The 25986-nt window shown below is 48.1% G+C and overlaps 1 protein-coding gene across 3 annotated transcripts; it reads left to right on the top strand.

Moving 5' to 3' along the window:
• Positions 1-1850: 1850 nt before the first annotated feature.
• LOC101117393 (glutamate decarboxylase 1) lies at positions 1851-24909 on the top strand. Of its 3 annotated transcripts, none has more exons than XM_042243735.2 (8): positions 1851-2052; positions 3534-3685; positions 6889-6951; positions 13205-13363; positions 14689-14931; positions 17960-18050; positions 23345-23430; positions 24799-24909. In XM_042243735.2, exons 2-7 carry the CDS (start codon positions 3604-3606, stop codon positions 23379-23381), a joined length of 675 nt encoding a protein of 224 aa, XP_042099669.1. In that variant the 5' UTR covers positions 1851-2052; positions 3534-3603; the 3' UTR covers positions 23382-23430; positions 24799-24909. The 3 variants fall into 3 exon arrangements, with proteins under 3 accessions (XP_042099669.1, XP_042099670.1, XP_042099671.1); XM_042243736.1 differs by having other exon boundaries at positions 23345-23424; positions 24799-24907; XM_042243737.2 differs by lacking the exon at positions 24799-24909 and adding an exon at positions 23809-23862.
• The last annotated feature ends 1077 nt before the right edge of the window (positions 24910-25986 follow it).

The raw sequence follows: 25986 nt of genomic DNA, 5'->3' as shown, positions 1-25986 counted from the left end.
TCTTCCTGGTACAGCACACCCTGAGAGGAGCCTCCTCCGGCTGGCCTTCTAGCCCCAGCGCATCTTGAATGATTTATCACTAGCACCCGGGTCCTTGATTGGCGCAACCATTTCTTTTAGGGAGACCTGAGGAGGGGGTGTGGGTGGAATTCCCAGCGTTTTTTCTAAGTAAACTGCGTTTTTCAAGCGTGGCAGAGAAGCTGCCCGGTGCGCGGTTTGGAGGGTTTTTCCTGGGCGGAGTGGGCACGCCCACCTGCCCAGTCCTGAGCTCTGGGACCCGGAGTTGCAGTGACCTACGCCCGCCCTTCTGCATGCTCTTCCGTCTTTAAAAAGTGCTCGAGGTCTTGCTGTAAGATTGAGAGCCGGCAACAGTATTTTCTTTAGTATCAAGGGCAACGGGGTTATTTCAAACCTCACAACGAGAACCCTCTTACTAAATCGGACTGTATCTTCTCAGGCGGAAGGGCGGAATCTTCGGTCTCCCTTACGGAATTTTCAGTGCTTTGTAAGATTTTCGGCATTCCCACTGTGTAATGGTGAAAGGCAATAAGACATTCAGAGAGAAGAATCAGGATTCCGGTGGGCTAGCAAGGCCGAAGAAGTGTCCATAAATAACCCCTGCCTGCAGCATCGCAACCACAAAATCACTGTGAAAACGAGGAAAGGAATCACTGGTTACACTGTGTCACCCAGACACAATGATCAACTCTGTTTTGCTCTAAAGAAAAAGAAACTGGGTTGGAGGAAAGAGCACACCATAAATTAGAGACGAGGGTGCCTGAGGGTTGGCTTGAAAAGGCGGGAGAATAACAGCCACGCCAGCCCCTCCAGGTGTTGACCCTGGGGTGCCAGGAAAGACCCGGCCAGCACAGGGCCTCTCGCTCTCTGGCCGCCTGGCGCCATCTGGTGGAAATTTTTCCGTGAACGCCTTTTTACCGCGAGGGGCTTTCGGAACGCGGCAGTTTGTTCAACCCGCCTAAATATTGCAAAAAGAGAATCCTTAAACAGCGTGAGACGAAGGGAGAGTGGAGGGGTGCGGGCCTGGGCAGAGATGGCCGGTCCGCTTCCCCCAGCCCACCCCCGGGCCACCTCTATGCTCGGGTTCCCCTTGTGTGTGGAGCGGCGCTCGTGCGTGTTATTAACCTTCAGATGTGATCAATCAGGAGGACTCCTTTCCCCATCACCAAGGGAACCGAAGCTAGGAGGGAGGGTATGGTGGGTTGGAAATCGGACCCTTTTCTCTACGGAGGCACTCGGTAGTGTGCTCCGGTGGAGTACTTAGGGAAGCTCCGAGCAGGATAAGAAAACTGAAGTGAAAAAGAGATGGAGTCCTCTACGGGTCTGCGAGTTCTCTCCTCGTCTCTGCGTCCTTTGCTTTTACAACAATCCTGGCTCAGTAGAAAGCCAGCAAGGACATGACCCAGGGAGTGGTTTTCGCTCTAGGAGGCATCATAGAGCTGGGGGGCTGAGCCGCGGGGCAAGTAACTGAGGCAAAGCTACAGCTCTTGTCTTCTCGAGGATATGGTAATGAGGGAGAGGAAAGGGAGGGAGAAGCGAGGCAGAATTCTTCATAGAATTTCTCTTTTCCTTCTCCTTACTCGACCCTCTGCCTAGCTCAAAAAGCAGAGCGTTTTGAGTACGTTCTGGATTACTCATAGGGCTTTTTCTTTTCTTTTTTCCGGGTGCAAACCCGTGATCTGGGTTTATAATCGCCCTACAAAGCTCCAGAGGCGGTCAGGCACCTGCAAGGAGCCCCGCCGCTCTGCCCACGAGCTGCCCCCGCGAGCAGCGGCCTCGTGATTCCCCTGCTGAGCCGGTCCCCGCCTCCCCACTCCGCCTCCGCCTCCCCCAAAGCCAAGCAGCCGTCTCTTCGGATCGCTCTCCTCTCTTCCAGGAGCTCGCGTGCGGGACGGTGCTAGCAAAAGAGAGGCTGCAGCTGGAGGTGACGCCGGGCAGATTACACCTGAGGCAGAGCCGGGCCGAGCCGGGCAGATCGCTGGGCGCTACGCAGAAGAGGGGCAGGAGCGCGCGGCTTGCTGTCTCCCAGCCTAGGTGGGTAAGCGCGCAACCGCCGGGACCTTCCCAGTGCCCAGCCGCGACTGTTCAGCTGGGTCTTGTTCAGCCGCGGTTTCATGGCCAACCCCCACCCCCAGGGTCTGTCATCTACCCTCCTGAACCGAGAGCGTCCCGCCCGCCCCAGTCTTGGCTCCCAGTTCCTGCACGATGCAGAGACCTCAGCCTTCACAATCATTCTATCCCCATCAGCTAGATCCATGCCCCGAGGACGCACAGAGGCTGAGGCTCACGCAGAAGTGGAGCGAGAGCGATTTTCTCCTCCGCTTCCCGGCTGCGAGCACCGGTCTCACCAATGGGCTCCTGGCCAGCAGCAGCCGAAGGCGCGACTCAGAGCGGTAACCTGTTACTTCCCCAGAAACCGGTGTCTCCCAGCTGCCTACGTTGCTGTGCGAGTGCGCGCGCGGGGCTAGGTCCTATGGAGAGTGTGGAGGAGGTGGCCTGCGGGCGCTATTCTGCAGGCTCTTGTATCTACCCAGCTTTGCCCGCACTCTCTGTTCCCTGGCCTTCGGAAGCCATCGCACCAATGCTGAGCGTGGAGCAGGGACGCCGCGCACCTATCCCTGTCTGCCCCCTCCCGCGCGCTGGGCGCAACTTGGTTTCCCCGGTGATGTTCCCCTTGCCTCCCTCACCCTCCCCGGGTCTGTACAGCGAGAAATCCGGGATGGAGGGGAAATACAGAAACAAGGACGGAGCCCGGTTCGTGGCTTCGAAATGGCTTAAAGCGGGTGGGGCAAGAGGGAGACGAGCGAGGTTCCGACTCGCTGCTTTCTGGCTGTCTGGAGTACAAGGTGACTGTGTATCTTCCCCAGCCAAACCCGAGGGAGACCGTGAAAACACGAACCCCTTTTTCTCCTCTCACCTTGTCTCACCAAAGTCCCCGTTCCCCGGAGCAGTTAGCCTCCTTCTTTTCAGGGAATTAGCCAGACACAACAACGGGAACCAGACACCGAACCAGACGTGCCCGCCCTGTGCGCCCTCCTCCCGCTCACACCCCCACCCCCACCCCGCCCCTCCCGCCTGCCCGCCAGCCGGCTGCTGAGACCCAATAGGGCTAGTCACTGCTGGGCTGGAAAATCGCGCACTGAGTCTCCCTAGCCCTCCTAGCCCAGCCGCCCAAACCCGCGCGACCTGCACTGGCCTTGGGTTCCCCTAGTCTCAGCGCTGCGCTCCAGGTCGCGCCACCGCGCCGCCAGACTGGAGAGGAGCCCGGGGCTACGTTGCGAGCGCCCGAATCCCAGAGCTCGCGTGCACGTCTCCTCCCCTAGTCCCCAGCCTGGCGCTCCCCCAACCCTGCCCGCCAGCTGCCCTTCCTTTCGCCTCTCCCTAGCCCAGACTTCAGCGGGAGCGTCCGCGGCCCCCGCCCCTCAATCGCCTGCCGCGCGCCTGGACCCCGGAAGCCCTCTAGTCGGTCAGGACCCCGGAAGCCCTCCCCATACAGCTCTCGAATCTCTTTGCAGCCTTTTCTAGCCGGTCAGCCCCGACCGGCCGAGGACCCCGGACAGCAGAGGCCTCGGGACGACCGAGCTGATGGCGTCTTCGACCCCTTCTTCGTCCGCAACCTCCTCGAACGCGGGAGTGGACCCCAATACTACCAACCTGCGCCCCACAAGTAGGTCCTGCTCCGGTTTCCTATCAAATGTAGGAAAGATGGGGGCGCTGGGACCTGAGGAGTCTGCGCTGGCGTTAAGGGAAGGGGGAGCGCGGAGATGATGGAGGCTAGAAAGAAATGGGGCCCTGACCCAGGTCCAACCAGAGGTCGTTAGACTGCCAGGGATGCTAGGTGATTCCAGGGCGCTGAGAGTGGGAACCACACAGGGTCGGAGCGGCGGCGATCTTTCGCTGCGGGTGAAGGACGCGCGGTGAGAGTGTTGTTTTTGTTGTGTTGTGTGGTGTGTGGTTTCTTTGCTAGGTGAGACGACCGGGGTCGGTGCACGGGGTGGTGTGAGGAGCTGGGAGACTCATTGGGAATAGAGTTTTCTATTTCCAGATTTCGTTGAGCCGAGATCTGACCCCTCCCACTCCGTCTTTCCCCCTGAAAGTCTACAATCAGCGGAAATTTCGACGTTAATTGCAGCTTTTAGAAAACTCGGGGTCCCTAATTGCTCCAAATTTGCTTCGAGCTATTGACGAGTGAGGGAGAAGCCAGCGGCGAAAAAGGAGCATAAAACGTTCTGAGAGTAAGCCTCGACATTTTAGACAATTAATTACATTTCAAAGACAAAAAAAAAAAAAAGTGGGCCGCATTCTGAGTGGCAAGAAGTGGGGAACACAGAGGAGCCCAGAAGGTTTGCCAGGGCAGAAGGAGAGAGCAGCACTCTCTTTTTTCCGGGGCAGGAGACCTGTCAGCAGTGGACACCTCCCAAAGGGTGAAAGGGGGAACCAGATAAAAGGTGGCGGGAAGATTAATGTTTCCCCATCCGTAGCTCGGTGTGGCTCCTCAACCCATCTGTAGAATCTAGGCTTAATTCGGATTGATTTCCTACCTCTTTGTAGAGGTGGGAAGATGAAAAAATTGTTTTCCGTTTTCCACTTTAGATTGAAATGGTCTCCCTCCAAATCTATCAGCTCCAGAGAGTAAGGGCCCCCAAATTTCTGCATAAAAAGGGGGCTTAAGGGTGGTACTGTGATCGGAAAGAGGGCTCATTGCTTCGCTTTTATGGCACTTTCTATAAGCTTGAGAAAACATCAATTGTTCTCAACAAGGAAGGTTGGCAGGGGGCGGAGGAGGGAGTGGTCAGGTAAGCCCTTTATCCTACCCATAGGTGCTGCCCTTGGCTTCTTGGCAGGAGACCTCCTCTTACATTTTTAGGCTGCTTTCCAGTTCCCTTTGCAGCGCCCATGCCCCACCCCCAGGGAAGCTACAATTACCCACACAATAAAAAAGGACTCAAGAGAGCCACCAGTCTTGGCGGCTGGTGAGCTGCACACTGGCCACCAGAGCTGCTCGGAGGCCTTAGTGCCTTTGTCTGTTGCTGAGGCACAGACGGATTTCTTTTCCAGTTCTCTCCACATTTCCTGCCCCTTTTCTGCTGCCTTGGCAAGGGTGAGTATCCATAGTATTCATCCACCTTCGAGTCCTGCACCCCCATCATACCCCTACTTCCCAGAGGCAGCCCCCAGTGGAGCCCATGTGCCCAAACTCAGGTCCAGACCCAGCAGAGGCACTGACCTGAGTTCCTTCATGGCCTGGAGGTCACGCCCGGAATTCGCCAAGGCAGAGGGAAGATCCTGAAACACAGGTTCTGAGAAGCACCTGTCTTGTTTCCTGCCCCAACAGCCCAGCTGTGGTGAGCATCCCAGGCTGCACTCACTCACCTGGCTCTCTACCCACTCTCGCCTGCCCAGCTGGCTCCACTTCTCTGCTCCTCCAAGGTCTCCTAAGAAGTGGCTTTGCTTAATTCACACAATCTTACACAACCTCTTACTGCAGCGACCCCACCTCTTTGCCCTAGACCACTCAGTCTTCCCCAGATCAAAGGGGCTCTCTCACTTCCTCTTCCCATCTCACTTTCTTTCACTGTAATCCCCAACTCTAAAAGGCAGTGCGATGGGTCTGAACTCCAAGCCATAGCTGAGTGACCTTGGAAAACTCTCCTCACCTCTCTGAGCCTCATTGTTATTACTTATAAAAATGAGTCTTAAGATTAACACTCCTCTTGCTTCATAGGGTTATGAGGATTAGGTGGGATGACGTTTAAAGTGAAAGCTCTGTAAGGTGGAAATAGCACTTTACCCTAAAGGTGTTGTAACTGAGGTTTACCTTTCGCACTGATTTACTGTCTGATGCAGGAACTCCATCTGTGACACGCTGTCTCTCTGACATCGGGCTAGTTCCTCTCCCCGCTGAGGCTCTGTTGTGCCTCGGGTTTAATGGATGTCACTCTCCTTATCGCAGCCAACATTCGCGCCGGGCTGAAGGCACCGGCCAGGACGGGGTGGGGGATGGGAGGGACTAGAGACGCCTTGCTATGAGGAATCTGAGGAGAATTTCTCGCTAGGCCCAGCATACCAGGTCGCATGCTGGCTCCTCAGGCACCCCTGTACTCCTGGATGGAAGCTGAACCCTGAAGGCAGGATAGACACTGTGGAGTCAGAATACGGCAGCTCCTGAGTCCCCGATTTAGACCTCGAGAAAAAGTGTCTGATTCCCTTTACTTCTCGAGATGCCGGAGGGAAGGGTTAATGAGGGGCAGGTTAGGAAGAGGGGGCAGGGATGAAGACCCCAGGCGCACTATTGTCTTACTGACTCCCCCAGTCCCACTGAAGAGCAGCGAAGCGAGCCCGATCATCTAGTCAAATACTATTTTTCACCCAATTAATTCCTGAACTCTTCCGCGACCCCATTTCATGCCAGTTTATTTTAAGCTGCCACTCGGCTGGAGACCCGCCAAGAAATTATGAGACGCGTTGGTCCCAGATGTCTCTTGTGTTCCCTTTCCTGGCTACAGTGGTCGCCCTTCGGGCAGAGACCAAGGGACAGGGCCTGCGGGTGGGTGCTGGGCCACTGAGGAGCCAGCCCTGCCCCACTCCGCGACCCTTCGGCGGCTACTCTACTTGAATGGCTGGGGTCGCTTGGAGGCCCAGCAGAGCGCGGGGCGCGCGGCCTCTCAGAGACACTGTTCCCTATCTGAACTAGAATCGGAAAGGGACTGCGGTGGGTTCTCTGAGGGCACGAGTCCCTCTGTCAGCCCAAAGGTCAGACTCTTAGCTCGTTGGGGAAAGACCTGCCCCCACCCTCCCCAGAACACCTTTGCCTTCGACCGGGTCCCAGGCTGTCCGAGCCTCACTGAACGCGCGTCTCTTGCTTTCTAGCGTATGACACCTGGTGCGGCGTGGCCCATGGATGCACCAGGAAACTGGGGCTGAAGATCTGCGGTGAGTGAAAGGGCCCGCTGGGCCGCAAAGGGCTTCGAGGCGAGCTGGTTTGGCGGGTTTGGGAGAGTGGGATGTAAGCGGAAGGGAATCCTGGCTTCTGAATGTTTTCGGAAGTGTCTACAGCCCCGACGCCGGGCGGAGACGCTTCTCTGTGGGTCTTGACCTTCCTCTGCCCTCTCCTGACCTGTTCCCAAGGGATCTTTTCCGATAGGGTCCAGGGTTCAGGGCTCCCCTGGCTGGGGACGAGCACAGCGCCCCAGTACCTCAGCCTCGCTCTTCTGGGGCAGTTCTGACCGGAGCGCTCGGCCTGTGTGTCGCGAAGGTGGAGTAAAAGGTCTGGCTTTCCTGGAGAGCAGGCCCAAGGCGACATACACGGCTGAGACGGTGGCTAACGCGTCGTACCTCTTCCCTCTCCACCATTGCGGGTTGAAAGTGGGCTTCTCGGCTGGACATTTTTGCCCCGAAATGTCAAAACGCATTCAGCTTACGTTCTTTGAGGCCTTGGAGGCCAAAAGAAAGGATTGCCTGCAGCCCTAGGTGCCCTGCCTGGAGGAGGTGCGGGCAGTGCAAGCTAGAGGTTTTGAGGAGCTTGCCCTTGAAGGGAGAGGCGGGAAGGGAAAGGGGGCCAAGGGGGTGTGGGGCCGCAAGAGGGAAAGAGGGGGTGTCGGGCACGATTCGTCAGAGAGGAAGGAACAATAGATCTGCGAGCTGGAGGGGAGGAAAGAACAGCTCTCCGGAGACGTGAGGATCTGAAATGAAAACGCCCAAGGGGGTGTGATTTTTTTTTTTTTTTTTTTAAGGAAAAAAAGATTTGTTCGAAGGGACACAGCTGAGTGGCTCCGGCTGAATAATGAGGACTTGCTTTCCTTGATACATTTCACCGTCTAAAATCTCTAGCCTTATCGGGCCCAGAAAATACGGACGTCCCCGAGCAGGGGCTGGACAGGCGGGGGAAGATTAACGAGGGGCTTATTAAAAGGCAGTCCCTCAGCTGCTGCGCTCGGGAGATAGCGGCGGCGCAGGCGTGGGCGCGCGCGCCCACCCAACCCCGCGAGCAGGCCGGCGAGCCCGTGGCCTCTGGGACAGATCATCCCGGGGCCCCAGGGCGGCGGCAGTTGGTGACCTGAGACAGAAGACTTATTTAGCAGTTTCTGGGAGAAACCCACTCTCCCCTGCCTGACCGCGCGGCGCCCTCCCTGCGATTCTGGGGCTTCGTCGCCTTGATCCGAGGAGCAGCAATTACGGCGAGGAAGGGTTGCTCAACTCCAGGACCTAGGCGTTCTGCGGGGAAAGCCCAGCCTTGGCTTTGGCCCTCTCCCCTGCACGCGAGTCCCGGGCCGCGTCCCCGCGCGGGGGCAGCGGGCGGCGGCCGAGCTTTGTTCTATAAATACCCCCTCCCCCCGCCGCCATTCCCGACTTAATAGCCCGTTTCGCGCCAGGTCCCTTCGGCGGCCGCGGCGCTTGGCTTCGTCAGCCGTCATTGTCATGCAGCTGGGCAAGCAGAACTGAGCGGGCCCTGGGCGCCTGCCACGGTCGAGGGCGGGGTGCGGGCGGCTGGGGCCGAGGGCTGCTTTCCCCGCGGTGCAAGCTTTGCCTGGAGGGCGGCCCTCGACCATCCCGGTCCTGGCTTCCTGGCCTTGGTCCCGGGCGGTGCCCCCTGTTGCCCCGACTGTAACAGGGGAGTCTGGGAGAAAAAAAAATCTAAACGCCGCTTCGAGACACACTCGAAGTGCCCCGAAAGGGTAGAGGGGCAGGAGCATCCCTGGATCTGGGATTAGGTGTCCCGGAACTGGGGTCCGCGAACTGGGGAGTAGAGGCTTGCATTAACTTCCTCGGAAGAGGAGCTCTGGCGGAATTTGGGGGCTACCATCCTTCGGGAGTTTCTTCTGTTTTTACTCTCCTCCCCAACACTAATTTCAAGAAAGTTACAACCCCTGTAACGGGAGAGGGCTGGCGGTTTGCCCACGGGAAACTGGCTTCTGCTAGTATGCAAGCTTTGGGGGCCACAGGCTAGAAGGCTTTCCAAGACGTTCGATTCCGAAAGGAAACACCGAGAGGATTTGTTTTTCCGTACTTTGAGCCAGCTTGAGCTTTCCGTTTTAGTCTAGTTCCCGGAGGCAAAGTGCAGTCTTTGGTTTTGACCTGAATCTACAGCCGGTCCCCTCCTCCACACACAGAGACCCAGCCCGCTTTCATCCCAGGCCTTCATGGGCTTGAAAGATGCCCTCTTGGCCTGACCCTATCCAGGTTGGTTTGACCTTTCACCTTAAAATGGTTAAGGGGACCAATGGTCATCTTCTCATTTCCAAATCCATTGCCCTGGGTAACCCCCATTAAACGTTTCAGTGCCTTGCCAAGATTCAACCTCTTCCACTCTCCTATCCCCTCTCCTAGATCCCCATCCCCAACCAGAAAAACAAAGCTGCTGGGAAGGCCCCTGGTCTCACCGGTGGGACCCTTAGTTCTGGAGGCAGAATCACCTGGGAGAGCAGTCAGCCGGGAGAAACCCCGGGACTTGCCAAGAGGTGGGGAGCAGGGTGGTTTACAGGCATGATGGTGTGACCCAAATAGAAGGAGATACAGGGAGCCCTGAGTTCTGGTTCTGTGCTCTGCTGACTTACTGGTGAGTCCTTGGGCCTCAACCACTTCTTTATGCAGAGCTCCAAAACTGGCTCCCAGTTACAGCCCCTAAGCTGTTTTGTTTAGCCCCATGCAGTGTGTTTACATGTGTGTCTTATTTTGTGTCAGTCACCAGCTTTTAAACATAGATTTCAAATTCTCTATACTTACAGTTTCTTGAAACAAAAATAAAAGTGTTTGAAGTGGGGGGAGAGATCTGGCAGGGTACTCATATCCCAGAAAAATCAGGAAAAGAGCCCCTTCCTCTAGGGAGATGCAATTCCACGCTATAGCTTGATGGGTGACAGCATGGGTTTGGGCTTCAGGCCTCACTTGCTTCCTTGGCCAGGTGAGTCTTATGCCAGGCTCAGTTCAAAGCCCGCTTGGAAACAACCAGCTTGAACCCAGTGCTCTCTAATTCCTCACACTTCCCCCAACTCATGGGGCTGATTCGGCCTTTGAGTTTGGGGTCAGCTGTGAGGAACCAGCAGCAGAGCCCAGAGAGGCCCCACTGGGGTAAGTGGAAGAGAGCCGAAGCTACAGTCAGCTTTGATCAGGTTGTAGCGCCTCGTTGCCTCCTGAGATTGTTAAGTGACCAGTTGTTCACAGGCTTAAAGTGAATGAAAATCACTCAGTTGTGTCTGACTCTTTGTGACCCCATGGACTATACAGTCCATGGAATTCTCCAGGCCACAATACTGGAGTGGGTATTCCCTTCTCCAGGGATCTTCCCAACCCAGGGATCAAACCCAGGTCTCCTGCATTGCAGGCAGATTCTTTACCTACAGTCTGAGCCACCAGGGAAACCAGGTCTCAGGGTCCTCTGCTTCTAAGACCACTTGCTAGCCAGGGAGGTTGTCAAAACACTAACCTCAGTGTCCTTGAGGACATTGTCCACCACCTCATCATCCTTGGAGACGCATACAGTTCCTTCCAGAACCTCTCAGAGCCCAGAGAGGCTGGGGCTATTGACCGTTTTTTGAGGCTCCCAATATTTTAGAAAACATATACATTCCCAAAGAAGTGTTATTCTGAAAATCATATCCATTAAATGTTTACATTAGCAAACTAATGGCTTTTATCATGGATTATAATGTAGTATTGGATCAGATGATAAAGAATCCGCCTGCAGTGCAGGAGTGAAAGTGAAGTGAAGTCACTCAGTCGTGTCCAACTCTTTGTGACCCCATGGACTGTAGCCTACCAGGCTGCTCAGTCCATGGGATTTTGCAGACAAGAATACTGGAGCGGTTTGCCATTTCCTTCTCCAGGGGATCTTCCCGACCCAGGGATCAAACCCAGGTGTCCTGCATTGTAGGCAGATGCTTTATCGTCTGAGCTACAGACCTGGGTTCAATCCATGAGTTGGGAGGATCCCTGGAGAAGGAATATACCACTTCAGTATTATGGCCTGGAGCATTCCATGGACAGAGGAGCCTGGCAGGCTACAATCCATGGGGTCGCAAAGAGCTGGACACGACTGAGTGACTTTCACCTTCATAATGTAGTATAAGTTGTGCTATGCATAAGATAATTACAAGAGGTATAGTGAAGTGAAGTCGCTCAGTCGTGTCCGACTCTTTGCGACCCTGTGGACTGTAGCCCACCTGGCTCCTCTGCCCATGGGATTCTCCAGGCAAGAATACTGGAGTCTGTTGCCATTTCCTGCTCCAGGAGATCTTCCCAACCCAGGGATCGAACCCAGGTCTCCCACATTTCAGGCAGACATTTTGAGCCACCACTCCAGGAAGTGTGGTTCAGGAATGGGATGCAGGTTTAAAGTTGCATTGTAACTGTCATCTCCCATTCCTATTAGGACACCTCTGGGAATGCCTGTGTCAAGAACTCTCTTGGAGATAATACCCAAAGCCCCAATGCAGGTCCTTGTCCTTTCCCAGAGGAAAGGAGATGCTCAGGGATTTCAAGGCAGAGACTTCTCCAGGGAGTGAGTCAGAGCCAACCAGAAGTCAGAGACCTGGAAAGCAGGAGTTCAGCAAGGCAGGACCTCCTCTCCATTAGGGCACATGGACATGGTCTTTCCAGCCTGAGAGACTCCAAGCTGCCAGTTCTGGGCGTAGGGGAGCAGTCTTACCCAGGTGCCAGGTGATCCTGCACCCCTCTGGTAAATGAATGAGGGCTTCTGGTTTTGGACTCTAAGGGTTTGAAGGAGGAATTCAGAAAGTAGGAGAAGAGGTGAGGGAGAAGATGCAACCCCCATCTTCACATCTAAGTGTGGAGCTCTATTATAGGGTATCCCCATCCTTCTGACGTCCTTTAGAGCTTTAGTGATACATTTAAAAAGTGCTGGGAACAATGGAAGGCCTGGTGCCTCTGCCTTTCAATTCTTCCCTCCAAAAATAGACCCTGCTCCTGCATGTGGGAGGATTCTAATCACCCCGGCCTTCCCCCTGCATCCCTCCTTCCTCCACTCCTCACCACTGATTGCAGTCCTGGGGAAGTAAAGCTGAATTTCCCAGAATAACTTGCCTCTCTTCCAACCTCTTGGAACTTTACTCCAAGCCTGCCTTGTGACATTTGTGACTCCCCGAGGATCTTGGAATCTACAAATACAGCTTTGGGGTCACCAAGAAACTTAAAACTTTCTTCCTCTTTTCAGGGTGTTGTATTTCTGACTAAGATTGAGACTGAGTTGGAGGAGATGAGGGAAGGAACAGAAGCAGGGATGGGTGGAGGTACTGAGGGAAGAAATAGTGCTCTTGGCTGGCAGAGTCTCCAGCCCTTTCAGCTCAGCCTGCTTCTAGGTTTGCCGCTGGTAATGTCTGCACTGCTCTCCTCAAGCAGGAGAGATTTCCACCCCTTCTGAGGGGCAGGGGGGAGGGCTTTGACTCCCACCCTGGACTCAGAGTTCATCTCCATGGAGTTCTTCTCAATTTATTACATTGTTGGTCACCAGCTGCCAAACTGTAAGCTCCTGGAGAAGAGGGGATCTCTCTCATTTATCTTTATTTGTCCACTATCCTAAATGCTTAGCTTAAGTCCTTTTCCACAGTAGGTGCTCAATAAGTATTTATAGAATTAAATGTCACCACACATAAAATTTTAGGCTTTGTTGTCTCTTTCTTCAATACCTTTATTTAAGAGGGGGAGGGAACAGGGAAAGCTGTACTTTAGGTTTGGGTCTGAAAAATTAAACTTACATTCAACCCTGGTAGTGTTTACCTGGTATACCCAAGGAAAGCATCTTCCCCAGTGCTCAGTGCTGGTCCTCACCTCCTCCTCCCTCTGGCTACACAGCCCGTAAACCCAGTACTGGCAGCATCCTCTCTCTTTGCATCCCTTCCCTTAAAACCCCATCCTGGAGCTGGTTACTGGAGTGGAAGCTGTCCAATTGACTTAATTCTGCATTCACTGTCATGTTCAGAGAGGAGAATGGGCTTCACTTACTATTTTTCTCTCTTGCATGACTGGGTCTGTACCACTGATGACACTTGACACTGCCCCCTCCCCGCCTGAAGGCGAGCAGTGCCAGAGCCCTTACACTGAAAACACAGACACTCGGCTTCTTCTCAGGGGATGCAAGGATCCTGCTTGGAGAGTCAACCTGGGCCGGCAGCTAATCCTGTGAGGCCGGGAGTTTGCTGCCCCTCCTCTGACCCAGCTTCTTGTGCTACAGGCTTCTTGCAGAGGACCAACAGCCTGGAAGAGAAGAGCAGGCTTGTGAGCGCCTTCAAGGAGAGGCAGTCCTCCAAGAACCTGCTTTCCTGTGAAAACAGTGACAAGGATGGCCGCTTCCGACGCACGGAGACAGACTTCTCCAACCTGTTCGCCCGAGGTACTCCCCACCCCCACCCCAGCCCCAGTGCTAGCCAGTAGGCTCCTTATTGGAGTTTCTTTACTTTCTCCTGAAATGTTGCTGATCTTACCAAAAGAAGTTATTATTCCCTCTGAAGCATCATGAAACTGCTTTCCCAACGTCTGATTAGAATATTCTCCCTCCTTCCATACTGTCCAGGTCGCCATCCTTTGAAAGCTGGATGAGGATAATCAGTAAAACAATCAACTCTAAAGATACTTGCAGGGACAAATAATAGATTCATAGACTCTGAAAATCCAGAACAAGCTTACATATAAGAAAATCCAGTGATTCTCTTATTAGCATTTATGCTCCAAGGTGGTGGCCACCACCACAACAAAATCGCCCTGTGGAAAGCTGTGTAACTGGGCCTCATGACCAAATTGCTGTCCTAAAGCTCATTTTTCTTTTGAAGATCTTTCAGTCACTATTGCTTCCCCTACTACAGTCTCAGCAGGTGCTTTCCCAGTCTTTCCCAATGAGCTCAGAGGTAAACCCATCACCACCTCCTTCCATGAGCTCCCCACAAGCCGTGGAGGCCAAACTGGAACAGTAAACAAGACTCACAAGATATGAGAGGGATAATCTGAAGAATAAACAAAGAACATCATTACGGCCAGCCTGTTCTTGAGCTGTGACTGACAGCTTCCGCTTTTCTCCATGGCTGCCTCACCTGTCTGACTCTGCCTAACAAAAGTTGGAACACAGGGTCACGTCCTGGCATCCCAAAAGCCGAGCTGCAAAGGATAGGGTCAAGAGACAGGCAGGAGTCCCCTCTCCCACCCTCCTAAGCCTCATCTTCCAATTCTAGTTTTCAGTCTAAGGACATAAAGAACCACCGTCTTCAGGGAGTCCTCAGCCTCTATCCACAGAAGCCTCACCTTCCACCAGCAATAGATCAGGCACATCATAATAACACCAAACCAAAAGCCCAGTGTCTGAGCCAGATGTCCAGAGGCATGCCTGGTACTCGGGCAGCAAGACAGAAGCCCTGTACATTACATGCCTGACAGGTGCCCAGATGAATAACAGCGGCATTGAGCAGTGGTAGGCTGCTCGCGGCTTCTCAAAGCTTTCTACTTATGAGCATCTTAACTGTCAGAAAGTCTGTGAACTCCCAGGGAGTCTAAGCAACACTTCCGTGTATATGATTATGTACATTTTTCTGCAAAGATGGGACAACAGATAATGCACATATGTATCCTGGGAGGAAATTAGGCCTATAAAGATACCATGGGATTTCTAAGCTGAGGGAATCCAGATAGGAGACAGGTGATAACCACACACTGACTTTCCCCCCTCAGATCTGCTTCCGGCTAAGAACGGGGAGGAGCAAACTGTGCAGTTCCTGTTGGAGGTGGTGGACATACTCCTCAACTATGTCCGGAAGACATTCGATCGCTCCACCAAAGTGCTGGACTTCCACCACCCCCACCAGCTGCTGGAAGGCATGGAGGGCTTCAACTTGGAACTCTCTGACCACCCCGAGTCCCTGGAGCAGATCCTGGTTGACTGCAGAGACACCCTGAAATATGGGGTCCGCACAGGTAATGTTGAGGGCCAAGTGGACCTGCAGAGGCACCTTTGCCCTGCAGCAGACCTTTGCCAATGGTCAGGATGTCAAAGTCATGTTGAAAGAGAAACACAGACCCTGGTGAAGGAAGCAGCAAAGTACTCCCTGACCACAGAACCTCCAGAGGCACCGGCAGTTTTGGTGGAAGGCCCAACACTGGCCTTATTATTATTTATTGTTGCAGAAATAGACTTAAAGGATACAGATGCATGGTGCTGTGTCAAGTTCTATGTAGAGTTTCATTGCTGATTTTAGGTTATTCACAACCTAGAGAGAGCAGAATGGTCCATCCCTCACTTCTTTTCTCTCTTCCATTTTCATCCCTGCCTCATTTCTGATGAATCCTATGCTTGCCTATCCCTGAAACTGGGGAGAATTGGGCCCACTTCCTTTTCTTTCTATACTAGTTTCCTATGGCTGCTACAAACTGGGTAACTTAAGACAACAGAGATTTATATTCTCTCACAGTTCTGAAGGCTAGAAGTTCAGGATCCAAGTGTCTGCAGGGCCATGCTGTCCCTGAAGACTCTTGAGTGGGATCACCCTTACCTCTTCCAGCATCTAGTTGCTGTGGGAATTCCCTGGGATCCCTTATCTTGCAGATGTATCACTCAATCTTTGCTTTCACCTTCACATGACATTTTTCACGTGTGTGTGTCCAGATTTCTCTCTTCTTTGGATTATTGGCTGCCCCAATCCAGTGTGGCCCCATCTTAACTTGTGTAGATCCGCAAAGACCCTATTTCCAAATGAAATCATGGGAATTGGGGGTTAACACTTGAACGTGTCTTTTACAGGACATGGTTGAACCCACTGCACCTTCTATTTTCCAGGCCCCGTGGTCACACACTTATACACTCTTCTCATTCTGTTCCATCCTGTGGAGTTTAGAGGTTCTGAGGCACCAAATGCTGTCTCCAGTGGGGAGCCCTGGAGGGGTAATACCCTCTTTCCTCCTTTCTGTGTTATAGGAGCTCTCTCTACTTGGTAATCCTGACCAAGGTACCTCAAGTTCAAAGACTTTGGGGATCTCTGTCTGGCTCTTTCTAAGCCTAGGGATCAAGCAGTGGTTTCTTCTTCCTACCGTCTTTCCCCGCTGCATCCTGGCTTTCCTGAGCTCTTGGGCAAACAGATGGACGGGAATTGGCAGTCCTTGGCACAGTTGTCACCACAGGGAAGCCCCGGGGCCATGACTGGTAGTGTCTTGTGCTGTCTCTCTCTCTCTTTCTCTCTCTCCTTTATTATCTTGCTCACTCTTCCTAGTCGTTTGAAGATATGACTGGAGAGGGTGTGGTAATAGAGCTGAGTAAGACTACTGGATGTTAGAAACAAGGGTTATGATGAAATAACAAGGCTTGCCAAAGAATCCCAAAAGCTTTTGAAGTCTGCCAACACCACTGGTATAAGGGTAGCTTCCTTGAATAACTGAAAGATGGCCAAGACTCAATTATAGTCTGCGTCTGATTTTTAAAGAAAAGTGTGCTCGTCAGTCCAGTTATATCTCACCTTGGTCTGATGGCTAATCTGTTCCTGGATATTGTTTCACTTTTGTCTGAAGGCATTTGTTAGTCTATGTCCATCTTTTGTCTTTGCTATGCAACATGATTTGGATATATTGTCCACTGGTGTGATTGCCTTTATTTATGATTCAAACCTGTATTAAAATGAAATATTTATTTTCAAGTGAGTATTAAAGATATACATATGTACATACACACACACTTATTTAAATGGACTTGAACAAAATTAATTATGTTGTAGGAGATACAGACACAGTAGAACAAAATGAACTAGTTTAAGCTATTTAGAGTGATCTACATGAATGTCTGGAATCTGGCCTTGAACTTACACTAAGCTTACTATTTCTGCTGCTTTTATTTTCTCTAAAGATCAGTATTTTTCAAGGACTCTTGGAGTGCAGAGATTGGTATATTCTGCTATAAGAAGTCCTAGTCCAGATGTTCTGAATGAGTCCTCGTCACATGGAGGGAAGGGCAGACTTTCAAAGAGAAGGACTTAGATCAGGAACATTCCAACGTTAGCTCTCTGACAGTTATTGCAGGAGCACCAGCAGTTTCCGCTGGAAACACAGCGGTCAGCACATCTTTCTAACACCAGTTCCCTGTCAGACACCCTTAGGTAATCTATCACGACAGCTCCTGCATGACAGCCTAACCTGCTGTGTGGGGTTAAGCTTTCCCGTGAACACCAAATCAGCCAAAATTTGGCAATAATCCTGAATTTGCCGTTGCCAAGAACAAAGCCTGATAAAGCATGTGGCGGGTTGAAAAGGGCTTTTGAGTTATATAATAATATAAATTATTCTACCAACAACTCAGTGAATGAATGAGGCTGTGTCTGCCCCTGTTTCACAGAGCAGATGCCAGGTCACCTCAGCAACATATGTAGTTTAACAGTCACCCGACTATATGTGGGCAAAACACACCAGTGCTTGACATCATTTTGGACTGACACAGAGGCCCAGAGAGTGATGGTGTGCCTAGGCACCAGCCGCAGAGCTGGCATCAGCTCTGCACAGGCACAGGCCCCCTCTGAGGCCTGCAGCCTCTTCTCCTCCATGAGTATACCTTGACTTGGGGATCAAAAGCTTGAGATGTTAAATTAAAAATTGAGATATTTATGGAGAGAAATACGACCACCACATCCAGATTTGTACTAAAAAAAAAAAAAAAAACCGCAGCAGCAGAGCTCATCTGGAAATCAACAAATAAGATACTGGACAGATTTTTCTTTTTATGACATTGGATTTTTAATTTAAAAGCATTATGCTTTAGAAACATGAGTTTGAGAGACATCTTCAGTGCTAAATGTTGATAAAGGGTGGGTCAACCTGCCCTTCCTTCAGTATTCTTGGGCAGCCCTATTAGGCCATTGGGATGCAGGTCCCATCACTGTGGCCTAGTGGAGTGGAACTTTTGAATTGAAGACAACTTGAAAAATCTGAGTATGCCTTGATACTTCTCTGTTACTCACCTCTTTAGGTCATCCTCGATTTTTCAACCAGCTCTCCACAGGATTGGATATCATTGGTTTAGCTGGCGAGTGGCTGACATCAACTGCCAATACCAATATGTAAGTCCCACATATTATTTTCATATTTGATAAACTATATTTTAATTGAATAGTGCAGTTTAATAAGAACATGGTCATAAGAAGTAATAACTCTAACTTTTAAAGTTTAGTGTGAAACTTCTTGTTAAAAGACTTAGCATTTCTTAATGAGATGTTTAAAGAAGCCATGTTTTGGGGTATGATCTTGGTCCATTTTTCCACCCAAGCATATTGCTCCTTATCATTTAGGTCATATTTTCTTCAAAATTAAAGGGGACTGTAAAGCCAGCCACAAACCAATTTGATCAGCCTATGCTCAACTAAAAATTCTAAAACAATTCATGTAGTGATAGTCCTTTGAAAGGTATTACGTATTCATTTGAAAGGAATTATATATTGCTTTGAAAGGAATTATATGTTCCTTTCAAAATAATTGATTGTTTTTCTGAATGTGAAATTCTTTTCATATTTATTTGAGTAGGCAAAGCCAAAGTCTTCCAAAGTCTTTGTTTCTAAGTTCTTGTAAATTTATTTGAAACTGACTCTAAAATCCTGGTGGGTAGGAGGGGGGTGTGTGCAAGTAATATTTGGGTACTCTTCTGGTAATCACCCCACAGTTTATTCTACATACACATGCCCTCTCTGGAGACAAGGACAGGTTGCAGATTGATGGAAAGTCATCATAACCTACTGAGTATTGCCTTTTCTTTAACTTTATGATAATGTTTACCACTCTCTGTATATCCAGACAATGGTACCACATTCTATGAAAGTATCCAGAGGGAAATAATATGGTTATTGCAATAATTTTTAAGTGACTTTATAAAAGTTATATGGATTTTAGTCACTAGAAATATTTGGAAAATAACTATCTACTTTTTAAGTTCGTTGTAAAGTAGGCTTGTTGTGGTAAAGTAGGGAGTTGGTGATGGACAGGGAGGCCTGGCGTGCTGCGATTCATGGGGTCGCAAAGAGTTGGACACGACTGAGTGACTGAACTGAACTGAAAGTAGGCTTGAAAAATAAATTTAGCTTAAAGAGTGGTATTATTTAAAAAGAGAAATTTCATTTGACATCAAGATAGAATGTAAGTTATTAAAGTTCTAGGTATTCTATTTTTCTTAAATAAACTACTACCAGCCACAAAGCCTGAAAGGTCATTTTAAACTTATATTGATTTGCGTGTGTTCCAAAGCTGTTTAATGCTGTGACTCAAAATACTTAACTACATTCAGAAAATTTTCTATTAATTAAGGATTCCTTCTTTGTTTATTAACTTAAAACAATGACAGAATTTAAAAAGCAAATGTGATAACCAAGGCCATTAGTGCTAAAAGGCATGAAAGATTAAATTGATTGAAAAGCAAAATGGTTTTCCTGCTCCCTGCTTGTAAATCAAAGTTAACTTCATGGATTGTCCATGTTGGATGACTGAGGCTCTGAAGAACTGGGAGGAATTTGGGTCAGAGATACAATCACCTGTATGATCTCCTCAACAAAACCTCCTCTTCCAGTCTTTATAATCTTTGTGGTTTGTGAGATAAAAAAATATATCAGCAAACATAGACATCATAATATATTAATTATAACTTGAAAAAGATGCTAATGCTTAATTGAACATCTCACACTAAGGAATTATTTTAATTAGAAAGTTTAGCTTTTTAAAAGAAACTTAAGTATTTAGAAAATAAATGAGAAAAATAGAGTAAAAGGTATATACACATTAAGGCCCAAGGACCCTTAATTATATATAGGCACTGAATTCACTGAATGTCTCTAAATGTGTATTCTGTAGGCCTCTTGGCTGTGATCTGATATATATATGTATGTGTATATATATATACATATATATATATATCTCAATCTCAAGGTAAATAAAAGAAATTCACCCTGTTGAACCATTTAGGACCACATATTCTCCTAAAAGGCTTTCCTTTAACCAAGGAGATCTCACAAATTCTCCTCTTTTTTTGGTATGTGTTCATAAAATCAAAGTCTGTTACTCTTCCCTTAGCTCAGCCATGAAATGCTAAAATATTGTCCAGCCATCTGAGGTCAAGGCCAGTCCAACTGAATGGCACATAGTAATTGCAGCTGTACTGAACAGTGGATATTTATAAAATATGATCCGATTCCAACAGATCGATCGCAAAGGTTATTTACAATTGTGAAATAGTTTCTGTCAGTTCTCAAGACAAGGCATTGTCTGAAGAAGTAATAACTATTATCTAGAAAGTGTTCTAAGCCAGTTCCCCTGGAAGATCATGAAATGTGGCAGGACTGTCAGGAGCTTATGCAGAAATTTTCTCCCTTGTGACAGTACCTTCTCCAATTGGGAACAGTGTTCAAAATAAGTTTAGAAAAGAATGGCAAAAAGGTCTTTTCTGGCTGAGTAGGATTTAATTAGTGATATACTCATTGTTTGATCTGTAATATTCATTGAGTTTGGGTGGCACTGGTAATGCAGAATAATAACTACAGTCTTCAGTCTAGTCTCTTTAAAAGAACTATCCAATGTTTCCATCCAAGTGACAAAGTATAAGGCACCTGATGGTTAGAATAGAAGGAACATTCATGTTTATGCTTTCACACCTGCCTGTGCATTCAGCTTGGAGATACATTCTTCCAAGCAAAGGACTCTGAAGATTCAAAGAAAACATCACCAGTGTGTAGCTGGCCACAGCATATACAGCTCTTTTCTTCCAAAACATGGCCACTGATCACAACTGTGTGGGTTGAGCAGTGCCCGGGTATAAACAACAACCTGCCTTCAAGGACTTGATGACAATACGTAATCCCAGTGGCAAGATCTATCACAGCCCTTTGTTATGAGGTTATCATTTCAAGTATCTAGCACTTTATTTTCATAAAAATTACACAGAAGGAATTTTCTTTGTGGGTTATCCATCACTTTATACTAGTAGGCAGGTTGTTACAAAGGAGGCTGTAGTGCGTAGTTCTCGTTTGTCATAGAAAAGCAGCTCTGATGTAAAGGACTTGGAATTCAGGCTGGCAAACACCCTAAATATGAGATCTTGGAACAACTTACTGAATTTCTCTGAACCTCAGTTTCTTCTTCAGAAAAAAAAAATGAAGAATTACATCCAACTTACAGAGTAGTTCTGAAGACTAACCAGGATACCAGGGTTAAGTGCCCAGTGCATACAAGGTACAATGCACACACCCAGGAAAGGCAGCCACCCCACAGGTCACTGTTCCCCATCTGCAACCCCTCCTCCCTTCAACCTTCCAGCTCTTTTGTTCCTGTCTCCCATCATCTCTGGACATCAGAGGAGCTCACTAAGCTCCCCCTCAGGTGTGTTATCTTTTAAGGTAACCACTCTATCCAAAAGGAGGATAAAATCTAAGAGGAGTGTCAAGTTAGTAAGGCAACATAAAAAATTATTTCTTCCTCTCATTAAAATAGTTCCTGTTTTAGCAGTCACCAAGACGCAGGGTCCTTGTGCCTTTCTGATCCATATTGAGGCATGTGGCTCTCATCTTCAGTATCTGCATCTTCATGGTGCAAGCTAGCTAGTGGAGTTCTAGCCATCACTTTCATGTTCTAGATCTCAGAAAGGAGTGCAGGCAGAGGAAGGAAGGACAAAGGAAGGAAAGAAAAGAGGGAGGAAGGGCAAAAGGGGAGCACACTCTTTCCTTCCAAGAACCTTCTCAGAAGCTCCATATGACATTTCTCATAGCATCTCTTTAGCCAGAACTTAATCCCATGGTCACACCTAGAGAAGATAGAAAATAGTCTTTGATCTGAATGAATTGCAACCCCAAATAAAATTGAGTGAAGTAAAGGAAATTTTTATATTGGTTAGCAACTGGCAGATTCTGCCACCAGAGAAAATCAGCTTAACAATCAGTTTGCCTTGGTTCAGAGTTAAATCCACTGGGAGGGTGAGTTGAACTACTAAAATAGGCTGACTCACTCCCCTACTCAGAATATAGAAACCCTCCTTTAGTGTCACTCCCTGAATGTCAAAATCATACTGTTTTTAAATCCTTACTTTCAATCCTGTGTCCTGTGTTCTTATGCTTCAACCTAGAGCTTTTGGCAGGTTTAGCTTCTTATCCTCTGATTCTGAAATATCATCCTGTACTGTGCCTTTGGCACCTAACCAGCTTCTTCTGAATCCATATTTGACCTTTGATCTCTTGACTTTATCCACTTTCATCTGTCATTTACGGAAGGGGTACCAAACCTGGAGTCCTGGCTGCAAGAGAAGAGTCTCTTCCAAGAGTATACACAATGATGTGCGTATCCTCGTTGCCTTCCTGGAGAGAGGGGCTATAGCTTTCCTGGAAGTCCTAAGGATATCCATGATCTCAGTTAAGAACCACTGCTCTAGGGTGAGCTTCACAGTCTTCTCTGAGGCTTTGGGTGCAAGCAGACTCCCAGTTGTAAATATGGCCCGGATGAGAAAGCAAGTTCAGAGGGAGTGTCAGGAATGGGGACGCCATGTCAGCCCATGTGACGGGCCTGGCTGAGGATCAACAACCATGGGGCAAAATACCAGCTTCCAGGAGAGGATGTCAGGACTAAGGTCATGAATCAGAGTAAGTTTCAGTGTTAGCTGTGGGGTTAAACTAGTCCTTCAGACCCAGGCAAGGACTGTCAAATAGGATGCAGCTAAGACCAAGATGCTGGATTCATCCTAGTAAACTTCTTCCTCAAGACTGGGAATGGTGTCTTGTGACAACTTTGTCTCCTCGGTATATAAAAAGCCACTTGGCAGAGAATAGTCATTCATTAACTATTTATTGAACAGAACTAAGGCTTTTGGAATCGTGAACCTGGCATAAATAAGGAACCTGAGGTTGATAAGATCAGATGGTCTCATGATCAGACTCTCTAGATTCTTCCTTCTGATCCTGAGAGTAATGGTCATATTCCTGGTAAGACTAGTTCATGCAAATCTGGGGCCTAAATTGATTCAAATCATGAAGTGGACCAACCCTCTGGCCTTCCACACCATCCTTTCTCCCTTCCCCATGTGGTTCCTGCACTGACTTGATTCTGGTCCAGCTTTCATCCAGTCCTTGACAAGGTTCTGATATTATGGTATATGATTCCATTGATTCCTTGCCTTACCCTAGAGAGCTTTCTCATTTGGTACTCTGAGACTCCAGCACACAGCTGGCCACCAGTACCTCTTTACCATGCATACATTTTTGCCAACAATCGGTGGCACTGTTTATAATGCATTTGTTCAAGAACGGATAGAACCACATCATGAGTTTGCCCCTTGGTACACTCAGCAGCACAGGCTAAACCAGGAATCCTTCTCTTCTTCTTCCTTTATCAGGCCATCAGACATGAGGGAGTGTTGGTTGCTACGGTGATGGGGCTCAGAGCAGAACCAAAGCATGATTGTGACCTCCAGAGGTGATGGTAACTGAACACATGATTTCCAAGGGTCTTCCTCCTAAATTTCAAGGGTCCTCCCAAGGAAAACAGACATATTCTTTTGAAAACAGAATTCTTCCACCAAGAGATATACCCTGAGGATCCTGCAAGATCTTTTTGTCCTCTTTTACCACCATGTGATTAATTGGATTGTTTAATTTTTCTCCATGTTTAAAACTTAGTATCTTCACCTGTGTCTTTGTACAACCATTATTATCTCATTCTTGCAAACAGCTTTTCTAAATCATTAAGCTAGCAAAAATTCCCTTAGTCCTCAGCATTGGCATTCAGCCTGAATATCCTAACCAGGGATAAAATCTCCCCTTATCATTTGGCTGAGTCAATCTAGGAATCTCTCTTCAGGGAGCATGGTCTGAGCCGAGCCCACAAACTCCAATGCTTAAGAAGGCCAAGCAAAAAGAAGAAAGACAAAAAGCCTCACAGTAAATATCTTTTTGTTTTCTGGCTTAATTTTCTATAGACTGACCTTCTTTGATTTCTGTTAAACCCAAAGCCTTGGTACCATGATCTTGTTTCAATGACTGCTCACTACACCGTGCTTGTGTTTGAATTGCTTTGAGAAGAGCATGGCTTTCTACTTTTAAATAAGAAGTCAAAGCTAACCTACCAGTATATCTGATGCCCTCAGTCAGCTGTGTGCCAGTTGACATTCTTCTTGGTTTTTTTGTAATTGGTCATTAGAAATCATCACTTATAATTATTCTTGACAGGTATTGACTTCAAAGAGTTATAGAAACCTAACTGTCCTTAGGGATCATCAGTAAAAAAACTATGTAGATAATTATATTGAGATCTTTAAAATATGGTCAATATTTCCAATTATCTTCATGGTTAGCTTTCAGATATTTACATTGTTCTTAAAAGATAGACTTTGGTTCTGGGTTTTATAGATTCTACAAGTGTGAAATTGGCAGTCTCTTTTTTAAAAATGTTGCAAACATTTTATATAGAACTTAGAATATTTTTTTCAATTAGCATTTTCATCATCCTATACTCTTAGAAGTGAAAGGAACCCAGAAAATTCATTTTATTTCCTTCTATTTCTCTGGGTGGACCACACCTAAGACATTCCTTTCAGATGAGAGTCTATTTTGTTGCTGAAGAATCACAGAGCAGGTATCTCCACCACCTCTCTCAATAACCCAGGCTGGTTTCTGATATTCTGTGATTAGTGACTCAATACCCTTCTAGGAAATGAATTGTTTTAGTGATTTTGAACATCTTTTTTTTTCAAACCCAAGTGCAAAACTAAACCAGTGATCTGTGTTCTCCAAATAAGTGATTTGACTTCTTTCTTTTCTTTTCTTTTTTTTTTTTTTTACCACCTTCCAGGTTTACATATGAAATTGCACCAGTGTTTGTCCTCATGGAGCAAATAACACTTAAGAAGATGAGAGAGATAGTTGGATGGTCAAGTAAAGATGGTGATGGGATATTTTCTCCTGGTAGGTTTCTGTTCTCTTTTCCAGACTCTCCTCAAGGTTTGCAGTACGGATCCTTAGGATCTTTGAGAACACTAAACACAAAGTGAGTTTGTAGGAGAACAATGACCTGAAAAATATGATTTTTCAATAGTTCTGCCTTCTTTGTCAGAGCAAAGGCAGCAAGAATGCTACATTCTTTGTGTTCTAACCAAAGACTGTTCTAAACCTGTACAAACTGACAAAGGCTGTGTCTAAACCATGCTAAACAACTCTGGTCTGATGACAGCAGTTTGATTAAGCTGGGGATTAGGGAATCAAGATTATCAGTGGATTGATCCATTTTGGCCAAAATAGTATATATGCTTTAAATCTGTAGTTCAGTGTAGATACAATCAGAATCTTTTAAACAAGGACAAACAATCTTATAAGTGAGAGGGAGTTTGGAGTGGTGTCAGAGACAGCGTGATCGTATATGCTGTGCTTGTGCTTAGTCGGTCAGTCGTGTCTGACTGTTTGCAACCCTATGGACTGTAGTCTGCCAGGCTCCTCTGTCCATGGAATTTTCCAGGCAAGAATACTGGAGTGGATTGCCGTTCCCTTCTCCAGGGGAATCTTCCTGACTCAGGAACTGAACCTGGGTCTCCTGCGTTGCAGGCAGATTCTCTACCATCTGAGCCACTATGAGGGAAAGAAAAGAAATAAAAATTGCAATTGTCCAGGCAATTCATCCACAGAATTTGCCATTTAACAATAGGTAACTAATGCAAACATGACTCATTTTCGTTGTCCAGACATACCTGGTGACCTCAGTTCTCCTTACATATTGACTTAAGTAAATATGAGTTTGGTCTTATTTTAATACACTTGGAGTTCTCCTAAATGACTCAATAACTCAGTTGGGCTGTTCTTTCAGGACCGTACCCAGGCAGTGTCACTGTTTGCTTCCATAGGCTCTGTTACTCTCTCTTTCTCTGTCTTTCTGGCTCAGAGAAAAGATTCATCTTTGTCCAGTAAATAGACTGAGCAGAATGTAGGAGCAGAAAGGTTGTAACTCACCTATCTCTGCAGCCGCTGCTGCTGCCACCTCTTACATTGC

This window comes from Ovis aries, chromosome 2, assembly GCF_016772045.2.
Source record: "Ovis aries strain OAR_USU_Benz2616 breed Rambouillet chromosome 2, ARS-UI_Ramb_v3.0, whole genome shotgun sequence".
NCBI classification, from domain to species: Eukaryota; Metazoa; Chordata; class Mammalia; order Artiodactyla; family Bovidae; genus Ovis; species Ovis aries.
The sequence above is the reverse complement of the archived record's forward strand: the minus strand, read 5'-3'. Positions and strand labels throughout refer to the sequence as shown.

Coding starts and splice junctions, on each gene's coding strand:
- LOC101117393 (XM_042243735.2), top strand. CDS start 3,604: ATGGCGTCTTCGACCCCTTCTTCGTCCGCAACCTCCTCGAACGCGGGA. Junction 3,686..6,888: donor TACCAACCTGCGCCCCACAA/GTAGGTCCTGCT, acceptor CTTGCTTTCTAG/CGTATGACACCTGGTGCGGC. Junction 14,932..17,959: donor GAAATATGGGGTCCGCACAG/GTAATGTTGAGG, acceptor TCACCTCTTTAG/GTCATCCTCGATTTTTCAAC.